Source organism: Esox lucius, chromosome 18 (assembly GCF_011004845.1).
Source record: "Esox lucius isolate fEsoLuc1 chromosome 18, fEsoLuc1.pri, whole genome shotgun sequence".
In the NCBI taxonomy this organism is placed as follows: Eukaryota; Metazoa; Chordata; class Actinopteri; order Esociformes; family Esocidae; genus Esox; species Esox lucius.
This window is the reverse complement of record NC_047586.1, coordinates 25,806,335-25,818,713: the sequence shown is the minus strand read 5'-3', so window position 1 is coordinate 25,818,713 and position 12,379 is coordinate 25,806,335. Positions and strand designations below refer to the sequence as shown.

Sequence of the window (12,379 nt, the reverse complement as noted above, 5' to 3'; positions counted from 1 at the left end):
AAAATCCCCAATGTATAGTTGCTGTAGGAATTCAGGATCATACCAGTTAAACACTCTGATAGTATGCATGATTATGTGAAAGCATACATCCAATTTTATCAAAATGAAAGTCAAATCAATAAATTTAATATCTGGCTTAAAGCTTGGAAGATGTAATTTGTGTGTTGTCTTCAATGACAATTTGACATCTATAGACTGTTTATTGGTATGGTCCTGATTAGCTTCCTCTTATCTCTAGCCGCGAAGGCATCAGTAGGAGGGCTGAGGAAAAGGTGTGGGTCTTGGGTAGCAGGGTGCTGGTTGGGTAGCTTGTTGGATAGCTTAGGGAGGGACGATAAGGAAAGGGAGTGAGTTTTGTACGAGCCATGCAATGGAATTTTGTGTGTTTTACCCCCTGACATAGATGTCAGACATCTTCTCTCCTGTCATGAAAGCATCGTCCTCTAGAATTACGTCATCAGTGTTCCAAATAATAACACGCAGCTCAAAGCTAGACAACAGCACGGCACACAGAACACACAGAAGAGAGAGAAGATGACAGACAAGTGACACGACAAAACACCAGAGGGAAAAAAACATGGAAACAAACAAAACAAAACAAAAATCTACGATTAACGGCGAAAAGAAAAAGCGCGCAACTTCGTCAGACCCACGGGGCGACCAGGCTTTAAAGCTGCGGCCCTCTGTGGTACCTACCCCCTGACAAATATGTCACTGGACTTTTCCCCAGTGAAGTAATCATCGTCTTCCAGTATTACTTCATCTGTATTCCATATAACCACCCTTAGCTCATATCTGGCGAGGAGGCAGGAGGGACACACACAGTTGGACTGCTGTTGTCTGATGCTAAATTAGCCCTGGAACACGGCTGCTGTCTCTACACCCCTGTCCCAGGGCAAAATCTAGATAACCAACCTACTCAAAGGAAATACAACACTTAAAACAGAAAACTTGGTGGCGGAATTAGTAGGAAAACTTCAAGATCATTTGATTTAAGTCTTATACAGGTGCTGGTCATAAAATTTGAATATCATCAAAAAGTTGATTTATTTCAGTAATTCCATTCAAAAAGTGAAACTTGTATAATGTATACATTCATTCCACACAGACTGATATATTTCAAGTGTTTTTTTCATTAAATTTTTATGATTATAACTGAAAACTGAAAATCTCAGAAAATTAGAATATTGTGAAAAGGTTCAACATTGAAGACACCTGGTGCCACACTCTAATCAGCTAATTAACCCAAAACACCTGCAAAGGCCTTTAAAGTGCCCATATTATGAAAAATTCTGGGTTTTGGGGTGTTCTTTTTTGTCTCTGGTGCTTCCACACGCATACAAACTTTGGAAAAAAAACATCCATGCTGTTTTGAGTGAGATATGGGTTTCTGAATGTGAGCTGTTAGAAAACTCCTCGGACTGTGACGTCACAAAAATTTGAATATTCCCACCCTCCACCCCCTCCCAACAGAGCATACCTAATGTCTCCACCGTCTATAGGGTCCACCCACCAGGTACAGCAGTAACTTCTCTGATATCCTCCATGTTGTTACTGATTCAGAAGCACCATGTCGAAGCACCACTTAAACTGTGCTGTTGTTGGCTGTAAAGAGGAGCAGAAAACACTCCATCGCGTCCCAGCAGCAGGGGACAGAAGAGCGGCATGGCTTGAATTCATTTTTGAAGGCAATGTCCCTGCTACAGTTGTCAAAAAATTGTCGGTTTGTGCTAACCACTTTGAGGCGGGCTGTTTCTCCAACTTTGGTCAGTACAAGGCAGGATTAGCCAAGAAACTTTTGCTAAAAGAGTGGGCAATTCCAACTTTGGGTGTAATACCTGCAGACGAGGGACATGTAAGTAGTTCTGCGCAAATTACGTTAGACCGTTACAACTACGCTCTCCCCGCTACCATGGTAACAGTTAGAGTGGGCGTGGGCAAAGGAGCAGCAGCTAATGAATATGCAATGAGCAGCAGAAAACAGAAAACTTTGAAAGGGACTTAAACAGAGGGTAATAGAGGGAGGTAAGAATCTTTTCCTACAAGCTATTTCCAGCAAACAACTTCAGAAACATGTTTTATGGAACTTATAGACCTATTTTAACTTGTTGAAAAGCAGTCATAATATGGGTGCTTTAAATGGTCTCTCAGTCTAGTTCTGTAGGCTACACAATCATGGGGAAGACTGCTGACTTGACAGCTGTCCAAAAGACGACCACTGACACCTTGCACAAGGAGGGCAAGACACAAAAGGTCATAGCTAAAGAGGCTGGCTGTTCACAGAGCTCTGTGTCCAAGCACATTAATAGAGAGGCGAAGGGAAGGAAAAGATGTGGTAGAAAAAAAGTGTACAAGCAATAGGGATAACCACACCCTGGAGAGGATTGTGAAACAAAACCCATTCAAAAATGTGGGGGAGATTCACAAAGAGTGGACTGCAGCTGGAGTCAGTGCTTCAAGAACCACCACGCACAGACGTATGCAAGACATGGGTTTCAGCTGTCGCATTCCTTGTGTCAAGCCACTGTTGAACAAGACACAGCGTCAGAAGCGTCTCGTCTTGGCTAAAGACAAAAAGGACTGGACTGCTGCTGTGTTCTCTGATGAAAGTACATTTTGGATTTTCTTTTGGAAATCAAGGTCCCAGAGTCTGGACAAAGAGAGGAGAGGCACACAATCCACATTGCTTGAAGTCCAGTGTAAAGTTTCCATAGTCAGTGATGGTTTGGGGTGCCATGTCATCTGCTGGTGTTGGTTCACTGTGTTTTCTGAGGTCCAAGGTCAACGCAGCCGTCTACCAGGAAGCTTTAGAGCACTTCATGCTTCCTTCTGCTGATCAACTTTATGGAGATGCAGATTTCATTTTCCAACAGGACTTGGCACCTGCACACAGTGCCAAAACTACCAGTACCTGGTTTAAGGACTATGGTATCCCTGTTCTTAATTGGCCAGCAAACTCGCCTGACCTTAACCCTATAGAAAATCTATGGGGTATTGTGAAGAGGAAGATGCGATACGCAAGACCCAACAATGCAGAAGAGCTGAGGGCCACTATCAGAGCAACCTGGGCTCTCATAACACCTGAGCAGTGCCACAGACTGATCGACCCCATGCCACGCTGCATTGCTGCAGTAATTCAGGCAAAAGCAGCCCCAACTAAGTATTGAGTGCTGTACATGCTCATACTTTTCATGTTTATACTTTTCAGTTGGCCAACATTTCTAAAAATATTTTTTTTGTATTGGTCTTAAGTAATATTCAAATTTTCGGGGAGATACTGAATTTGGGATCTTCATTAGTTGTCAGTTATAATCATCACAAAATAAATATACATTTGAAATAAATCAGTTTGTGTGTAATTAATGAATATAAGTTTCACTTTTTGAATGGAATTACTGAAATAAATCAACTTTTTGATGATATTCAAATTTTATGACCTGCACCTGTACAGTGCCTTCGGAAAGGATTTATACCACTTCACTTTCTTCAAATTTTGTTAGGTTACAGCGACCCATAATGACAAAGCTAAAACCAATTTATTGTAAATAAAAAGTCTCATGTATATAAGTATTCAGACATTTAATTGAGTACTTTGTCCAGCGATGACAGCTTTGAGTCTGCTTGGGTATGCCTAAACCAGATTTTTTTGCACCAGTCAGAGGTCTTGTGTGCTCTGGATTCTTCAAGGACCTTTCTGTATTTTGCTCTGTGTATCATTCCCTCAATCCTGACCAGACTCCCAGTCCCTGATACTAAGAAGCATTCCCATAGCATGATGCTCCCACCACCATGCTTTATCGCAGGGATGGTATTAGCCAGGTGATGAGTGTTAGCTTATACATTTCTCGTGTTTCTTGGCCCAAGCAAGTCTCTTCTTCAAATTGGTGTCCTTCAGTAGTGGATTTCTTTTCAGCAATTAGACCAAGGCCTGATTCATGTAGGCTCCTCTGAACATTTGGAGTTGAGATGGGTCTGTTACTTGAACTCACTGCTTGGCAACATGCACTGTGAATATGGGGACCTTTCTAAATTATGTCCAAACTATTTAATTTGCCACAGATTGACTCCTATTATGTTTTTGAAATATCTCAAAAAGTATCAAAGGACACAGGACGCATCTCAGCTTAATTTGGAATGTCATGGCAAAGGATCTCAATACTTATGTACATGAGATATTTTATTTTCTATGAATTGAATTTGTAAAAACATGTTTTCGTTTTGTAATTATAAGACATTGTGTGTAGACTGAATGCAAAAAATATCAATGAATGTTATCAATGAAGTCTTAAGAAAAACGTGAGGGGGTCTGAATTTTCTGAAGGCACTGTATACAGAACTTCATATTGAACCACACGAAAAGCATTTGATTAGTGAACCTAAAGGGGCTTTCATTTTTACGTTGTCCCCTGATCGATCTGTGATTTACAGTATAGTATAATATTTACACTCATTGGATTGTGGCCCTTTGGCCAGCCCCAAAAAGAACGTACCTCTTTGGTTTCCGTGGTGATATGTCAATGGCAGGTCCAGGTGCTGGCATGTCCATGGGGAACATGTCTACCCACATCTCAACCCGCCCCTGAGGTATAACAGAGGTCATAAAAAGTTAAACGCTTATGACAGCATTATTACCCGCTGTTCTTAATTATTTAATATGGCAATATATTGTTTACTCAAAAGTGACAAAAGTGACTTGATCCTAACTCCTACCTCCAGATAAATCCCTACAATACATCCAATTAAAAGTGTTTATGAGGATCAGGAGTGTGTGTGTGAGTGACCTGTTCTATGCCGGGTTTCTCAGGGTGAAGCAGGGGTCTGGTCTCCACATGTTCAGGGATGAGTTTACAGCCGACTCTGGGAATCTCCTCCCAGTGCTTCAACACCGTCAGGGCCAGGTGTTCATCTGTTTGCCTCTTCATACCTGCAAACACACACACACACACAAAGTAAATACCAGGTATTCCTACAGGCGACGCTTACTAAATCTGGCATGGTTGAAGGCATAACCGATTGAAACCAAATACCAACGCCATACCATTTTCATCTTCAATCTCTGTGGGGCCTGTGAAGATGCAGTTGGCGACCTTGACCCTGCCCCCCGGGCCATATAGGGGTCCGTCCAACTTGGCCTCCTTACACAGCTTTGCCAGTATCTGGCTTGGCTTCAGAGGGTCACGCCACACATTGTAACCATGACTATGCAAAACACAAATCAAACCACCAGTTAAGAATACTTTTTGGTAATTTTTTTCATTTGGAGATGGAGAATGGGAGGAGGGCGGATGGAATGAGAGAGAGATGTGCAAACAGATACACAGAATGGAACTCACACAGAGTAATTGCTAGCGATGCCGCAGGTAGCTCTGTGTTTGCTGTAGTAGCGGTTCTCCAAATCGACCTTGGTTTCCCCGATGAGGTCGTCAGTGCCCACCAGATCCCAGTCATACACCGACACTGTCAACATTGACTCCATGGGGAATGTAGCTTGGATGTCAAATGCCCTGAGAGAGATGTTGGAGTGAGGGAAGCAGAGGAGGAGGGAGGAAAAAAGACAAGTAATGCAGAGATGGAGAGAATACAGATGACATTGATTGGAGATAAAAGTGGTAAGCTACCATGCCGTCAATGCAAACAGTGAATTAAAGCTTTAATATACTTGACTGTATTTTGGTGAGGTGACCAGCTGAATCTGCACTGACGTGCCATCAGCAAATCGATCCACACTCACTTGCCAAAGACAGGGTTGAGCTGCTTGGAGATGTAGTTTTCTTTGTCCTTCAGCTCTGACTTGCCCAGTTTGATGACAATGTAAGGGTCAGCTTTCCCATTGATATCAGCAGGATGGAGGTCTGTGGCCTGACATAAAGAGTTGGAGTGTGGTAGGGTTTAGGTTATTATTTATTAGTTTAATAATAATGTTATTACTACTTATTACTAGTGCTTCGGGTCCCTGCTATTGTGAAAATAGCAATGCCGACTGTTTTGAGTACAAGCTAGGAATCTAGCTTTTGATTATAACTTATTTATTATTACAGGGGATTTTAAAATCCACATAGATAATAGTAGAGACAATAATGCCAAATAACTTTTTGCACTACTTGACACTTTTGATCTCACTCAACATGTGAAAGAGCGTACGTACACTCAAGGCCACATTCTAGATTCCTACATCATGGTTAAAGACTTGGCCCTGTCTGATCCTTTCTGTGTCTTTTTTTAATCACTGATCACCCCGAATGTTCCAGTAAACTCTGTTTCTGTTACGAAAAGGTACATTAATGTGAGTACCAATGCTCAGTTTATGGAAGCCATGGCTATCTCTCCAACAATAAGTGCTGAGTCAGTTGATGTATTTCTGGATAATTTGAATGCCAAAATATTGACATGGATGTCCATTGTCATGGATCGTGTTGCACTGGAAAAGTAAAGAAAACTATGAGCAAACAGAAAACACCATGGAGAACCACCATGATAGTAAGCACGCTGAAAAGAAAATGTAGGAAAGCGGAAAGTAAGTGGAGGAAAACTAAACTTCTAATTCTATAAACAAAGCCTTGGTAGCTTCAACAATGAGTTACGCAGGGCCAGACATCAACATTTATCGGGAATGATCAACAAGAAAATCAACAATACCCACACTCTATTTTTCATGTTCGACAAGCTTACAAACCCAATAGAGCAGACAGCATCAAAACTCATGTCAACTGTGAAATGTAATGAATTTGCCTGTTTCTTTAGTGAACATTTTTGTATTCGACGGAACATCAGAACTACACAGTCGAACAAGGACTCTGTACCATCACCATGACCACCAAGACATGACCACCAAGACACTTGGTTATTATGTCGCATTTTAATACAATTGATAAAAAAATCACTAGAAGAAACAGTTCGACATCTTAAAGCTTCCACTTGCTGTCTCAACACACTGTCATCAGACTTAAAAAAAATTAAATTAACACTATAAAAATGGACATACAGCAAATAGTTAATAGCTCTCTGCAATCAGGCATTTTTCCAATGTCTCTAAAAACAGCTGCCATTAAGCCCTTATTAAAAAAGAGATGCATCTATAATGAACAACTATAGACCTGTATCAAATCTCCTTTTTATAGCCAAGATCATTGAGAAGGTTGTCTTCAATCAACTCAGCAATGTTGTGACCTCAAGCGGTCTCTTAGACAAATTTCAGTCAGGTTTCCAACCTCACCACAGTACTGAAATGGCCCTGATTAAAGTTTTAAATGATATACGGCAGAATACTGATTCTGATAAAATAACAGTTCTGGTTCTATTAGATCTCAGTGCAGCATTTGACACTGTAGATCATAGAACACTTATAGATAGGCTGGAAAATTGGGTAGAACTCTCCGGGACAGTCCTTGATTGGTTCAGATCTTATCTAGATGGCCGGAGTTACTTTGTCACCATTGGTAATGATGAATCTGATAGGGTGGCTATGACATAGGAAGTTTCACAGGGATCAGTTCTCGGACTGCTTTTGTTCAATCTCTATATGCTTCTTAGGGAGTTTTTCCTAGCCACTGAAATTCAACACTACTGTTGTTTGCTCCTTGGGGTTTAAGGCCGGGTGTCTCTGTAAAGCACTTTGTGACAATTGCTGTTGTAAAAAGCGCTTTATAAATACATTTTGATTGATTGATTGATTGAAATTGTCTACAATTAAATCAAGATAAAACTGAGATTATTGTGTTTAGCAACAAAAATAAAAGAACAAATATTAGTAAAGAGCTGGATTCTCAGGCCCTAAAAACCAGGGATCAAGTGCGTAATCTTGGTGTTTTGATAGACTCAGACCTCACATTTAACAGTCATATCAAAGCAGTCATCAAAACAGCATTCTATAATCTAAAGAATATAGCCAGAATCAAAGGCTAGGTGTCCCAAAAAGATCAAGAGAAGCTCATCCATGCTTTTATCTCAAGTAGGGTTGACTACTGTAAAGGCCTCTTAACTGGACTCCCGAAAAATACTAAAATAGCTGCAGCTCATTCAGAATGCTGCTGCTAGAATGTTAACCAGGACCAAGAGAACAGAGCACATCACTCCGGTTCTTAATTCTTTGCATTGGCAGTTACAGAATATATTTCAAAGTGGTGCTTTTAGTTTATAACTCTCTGAATGGTTTAGGACCCAAATACATTTCTGATATGTTTGAAGAATATAAACCGAGCAGGGCTCTTAGATCCATGAACACAGGTCAGCTAGTGGAGCCCAGAGTCCAAACTAAACATAGAGAAGCTGCATTTAGCACGTATGCTGTACACAACTGGAATAAACTACCAGAAAGTCTTAGACGTGCTCCAAACGTATACATTTTTAAATCCAGGTTAAAAACACTCCTCTTTTCACATGCCTATGACTGAGCACTTAAATTTAACCACACTGTTTAGCCTTATAGCTTCCTATGTTTTTATCCCATTTTTTATATTTATATGTTTTGTTATTGTATTTTTTCATTTGTTTTGATGTTTTCATTTTAGTATTAGTTTTTATGTTATTGTATATATATATATATATATATATATATATATATATATATATATATATATATATATATATATATATATATATATATATAAAAATATATATATATATATATATATATATATATATATATATATATATATAGGCTGGAGACAGCTATTTGTCAACCTGGAACAATTAGCCCAAAACATGCTACTCTTAAACTATTGCAAGTAGGATAGCAAAGAACAAATGATTAGACCTCTGTGGATTCAAGCATCAACCAGAGAAAGATTTTGTTTCTGTTGGGGAGTTGAAGATTAGGCTGTCACTCACCCTGACAATGTACACTCGTACTAGCACATTGATGGGGTCATTGTGTGGAATGCTCTGGAACATGCCCAAGTTTGGGTCAAAGCCCGCCTCCCGGGTGATCTCCTCAGACAGAGGCAGCTTGTACATGCACATGGAGCCCTTGAACCTGCCCACGATCCTGTCATCATCCAGGGCTGCTTCATCGTCGTCTCCTGCCTTTCCTCGGTACAGGTTGAAGGTATGGAGCCAGTCCTCAAAGTTATCGAACTCTGCCTCCAGCTCCTTATTGTATACCTGGAAAGTACACGCATATTTGATTTGTTATCAGTGTGGAGACCAGAAAAATGATTCCCTATTTTTCCTCATTCCCTAAACCTAACCCTTAGATTTACCCTAACCTCATGACAATTTACCCTAACCTTATTTACCCTAACCTCATGAAAATCTCAAAAACCTAACATTGATGCCCAATCCATTACCTTAATAACCCAAATTCTAAAGATAAACCCCAACTGTAAGGAAACCTAATACCTAATAATCTTCTTCCTTGTAGGCTGACTAAAACACTTTGTGGGGACGGAATAGTCAGGCTTTACTATGCATATCAGACAGTTGTGCTCAAAAGTTTGCATACCCTTGGAGAATTGGTAATATATGTACCATTTGTAAACAAAACATGAGTGAGCAGGCAAAACACAAGTACTTATCGGATTCACATTCAACTGTAGGCCATAACAGGATGGCACAATCATAAAACAAAGCATGGCAACACATTTCTTTTTTTTACTCATCCCTGTTCAAAAGTCTGCATACCCCTAGTTCTTAAAACTGTGTATTTTGTAATAGTTGTCTATGAGGCCCCCGAATTCTTGCAGGTGGTATAGCTGCCCATTCGTCTTGGCAAAATGCTTTGTCTTTGTTCATCATGCATGAACCACATGTTTGAGATCTCCCCAGAGTGGGTCAACGATATTAAGGTCAGGAGACTGTGATGGGCACTCCAGAACCTTCACTTTTTTCTGTTGTAACCACTGGAGGGTCAACTTGGCCTTGTGCTTAGGGTCATTGTCGTGCTGGAAAGTCCAAGAGCGTCCCATGCGCAGGTTTCGAAGAAATTGTCTGCCACTATTTTCTCATAACAGGCTGCATTCATCTTGCCATCAATTTTCACAAGATTCCCGTGCCTTTAGAGCTCACACACCCACAAAACATCAGTGGGCCACCTCCATGCTTAACAATTGGGATGGTATTCTGTTCACTATAGGCCCTGTTTACCGCTCTCCAAACATAGCATTTATGGTTGTGACCATAAAGCTCTATTTTGGTTTCGTCACTCCAAAGTACATTGTACCAGAAGCTGTGAGGCGTGTCAAGTTGTTGTCGTGCATATTGTAACCAGGCTTTTTGTGGCATTGGCGCAGTAAAGACTTCTTTCTGGCAACTCGACCATGCAGCAAATTTCTGTTCAAGTATCATCATATTGTGCTCCTTTAAACAACCAAACCGTCTTTTACCAGCGCAGCCTGTATTTCTCCTGAGTTTACCTGTGGGTTTTCTTTGTATCATGCAAAATTATTCTGGCATTTTGGCTGAAATCTTTCTTGGTCTATCTGACCTTGGCTTGGTATTGAGAGATCGCTGAATTTTCCACTTCTTAATAAGTGATTGAACAGTACTGACTGGCATTTGCAAGGCTTTGGATATCTTTTTATATCCCTTTCCATCTTTTTTAAAATTCCATTACCTTGTTACACAGGTCTTTTGACAGTTCTTTTCTGCTCTCCATGGCTCAGAATCTAGCCTGCTCAGTGCATTCACGTGAGAGCTAACAAACTGATTGACTATTTATATACAAACACTTACTGCAATTTAAAAAGCCAAAGGTGTGGGAAATTAACCTTTAACTGCCATTTTCACCTGTGTGTGTGTCACCTGTGTGTGTGTCAGTAACAAGGCAAAACATTCAAGGTATGTAAACTTTTGATCAGGGCCATTTGGGTAATTTCTGTTATCATTATGATTTAAAAAGGAGCCAAACAACTATGTGATTATTACATCATGGCATCACATGATCACTACATGATCACTATCCTTAAATAAAAGACAGTGTTTTTGCATCAGTCATATTTTCAAAATCAATGCCAAAATTTCAAAATTTCTGGCAGGATATGCAAACTTACTGTATGAGCAAAACTGTATGATATCAGACACTCTGAACAAAGAGTGTGTGTACTCCAATTCCTATCAAAGTGAGAATTTTGTTGTATACTGTGTTTCTGTGTGTGTGTGTATGAGTGTGTGTGCAACCATATGTAGGCCTACTGACCAGCAGCTCATCCACTTTGGGTTTGCTGAGCCGTTTATCAGTCCCCTCTCCTGCATTGTTATTCTTCTTCTTCTTGCTCTTGTCCCGGCTCTTCTCCTTCCCTTTGGAGCCTTTCACAAGAAGGTCGTCAGCTTTGATATCTGAGTGTATGATGTGTGGAGGGAGTGAGAGAAGAGTGAAAGGGAGTGGGGGTGAGGTGGGGAGGAAGGGTGTAGAAGGAGGGATGTCAATCATTGACATCTGAGCCCTCAGGACATCCATTGCCAGGGCAAGTGGTATCCCTGACAGTGAGTCAATTGAAGTTATATATTTGTTAGTGCACATCATTTGTTAGTGCACATCTAACATTTCCTTCAGGTGGTGATGGACGGGTGAAGATTTATTAGTGACAAAGTAGAGTTGAGGTCGTGTCATGCTCAGGTCAACTCCAGTGCCCTCACAACTAGGGGTGTTGCGGTATTGACGATAACTGTGATATTTAAAAACTGAAATTTTGATATTCTGTTAATCAAACACATATGATAATATCGTATTCACTAGGCGAAACTGTAGTTGTATTTTTCCCAATTTTCTATTCATGTCACCTATTGACAATCGATGCATGTGCTTAAACAAGGAGGCTGGACCTATGCACTGGCTTTGAAATCAACTTGTTAGCCCTACTAGAACCCCTGGGAGAGATTCGCAAAGACGCACTGTTTTAGTAGCCTATTCACATGGAAAAAAGGATGTTGTGTTTTTCCAAAAACTCCTCTCAGTTTTTCCATATCTTATTCATGGAAAAACTCTGCATTTGCTTAAACTACGAGTCTGGACCTATACACTGGACCTATACACTAGTGTTTGAGATAATGCCTTTTTGTAGCCTATTCACTAGGTGATTTCTTTTTGTATTTCTCCAAAAACTCTCTCCACCTCCATACACTCGTATTTTGAGTGTAATTAATTTATCAAAAGAGAGACAAAAAACACATTAAACAAAGCTGAAGATGAATTTAAATGATAGCATTTTTTTTCTTTAAATGTTCTATAGATACCAAGTTAAAATCGTTACCGTGAATTATTTAGGCCATGATAATCGTGTAGTGAAAATGTGATATCGTGACAGCCCTACTCACAACCTGTCCCAGAAGCAGGAAGAGACAACTCATCCTACAGTAAATTAGTTTAACGCACACACCACAGCCATCCACTATTCTAAGCCTCAATTAAGGCTTGAAAAGAATCCTGTCACATAGAGAATTGTCA

The 12,379-nt window shown here is 40.2% G+C and overlaps 1 protein-coding gene across 6 annotated transcripts in view; it reads right to left on the bottom strand.

Moving 5' to 3' along the window:
- Positions 1-12,379, bottom strand: part of otofa (otoferlin a) — a 128,503-nt gene that overhangs the window by 19,908 nt on the left and 96,216 nt on the right. For 3 of the 6 annotated variants that reach the window (XM_020056458.2, XM_029114679.2, XM_020056459.3), the window contains exons 37-44: positions 11,132-11,271; positions 8,827-9,099; positions 5,732-5,859; positions 5,334-5,504; positions 5,039-5,199; positions 4,782-4,924; positions 4,491-4,579; positions 697-795 (exon numbers count right to left, since the gene is read on the bottom strand). In XM_020056458.2, coding sequence (XP_019912017.2) covers positions 697-795; positions 4,491-4,579; positions 4,782-4,924; positions 5,039-5,199; positions 5,334-5,504; positions 5,732-5,859; positions 8,827-9,099; positions 11,132-11,271 — 1,204 coding nt within the window. Of the gene's footprint in view, positions 1-391; positions 491-696; positions 796-4,490; positions 4,580-4,781; positions 4,925-5,038; positions 5,200-5,333; positions 5,505-5,731; positions 5,860-8,826; positions 9,100-11,131; positions 11,272-12,379 lie in introns of all 6 variants that reach the window. The other 3 variants (XM_020056457.2, XM_029114678.2, XM_020056460.2) reach the window with 2 other exon arrangements.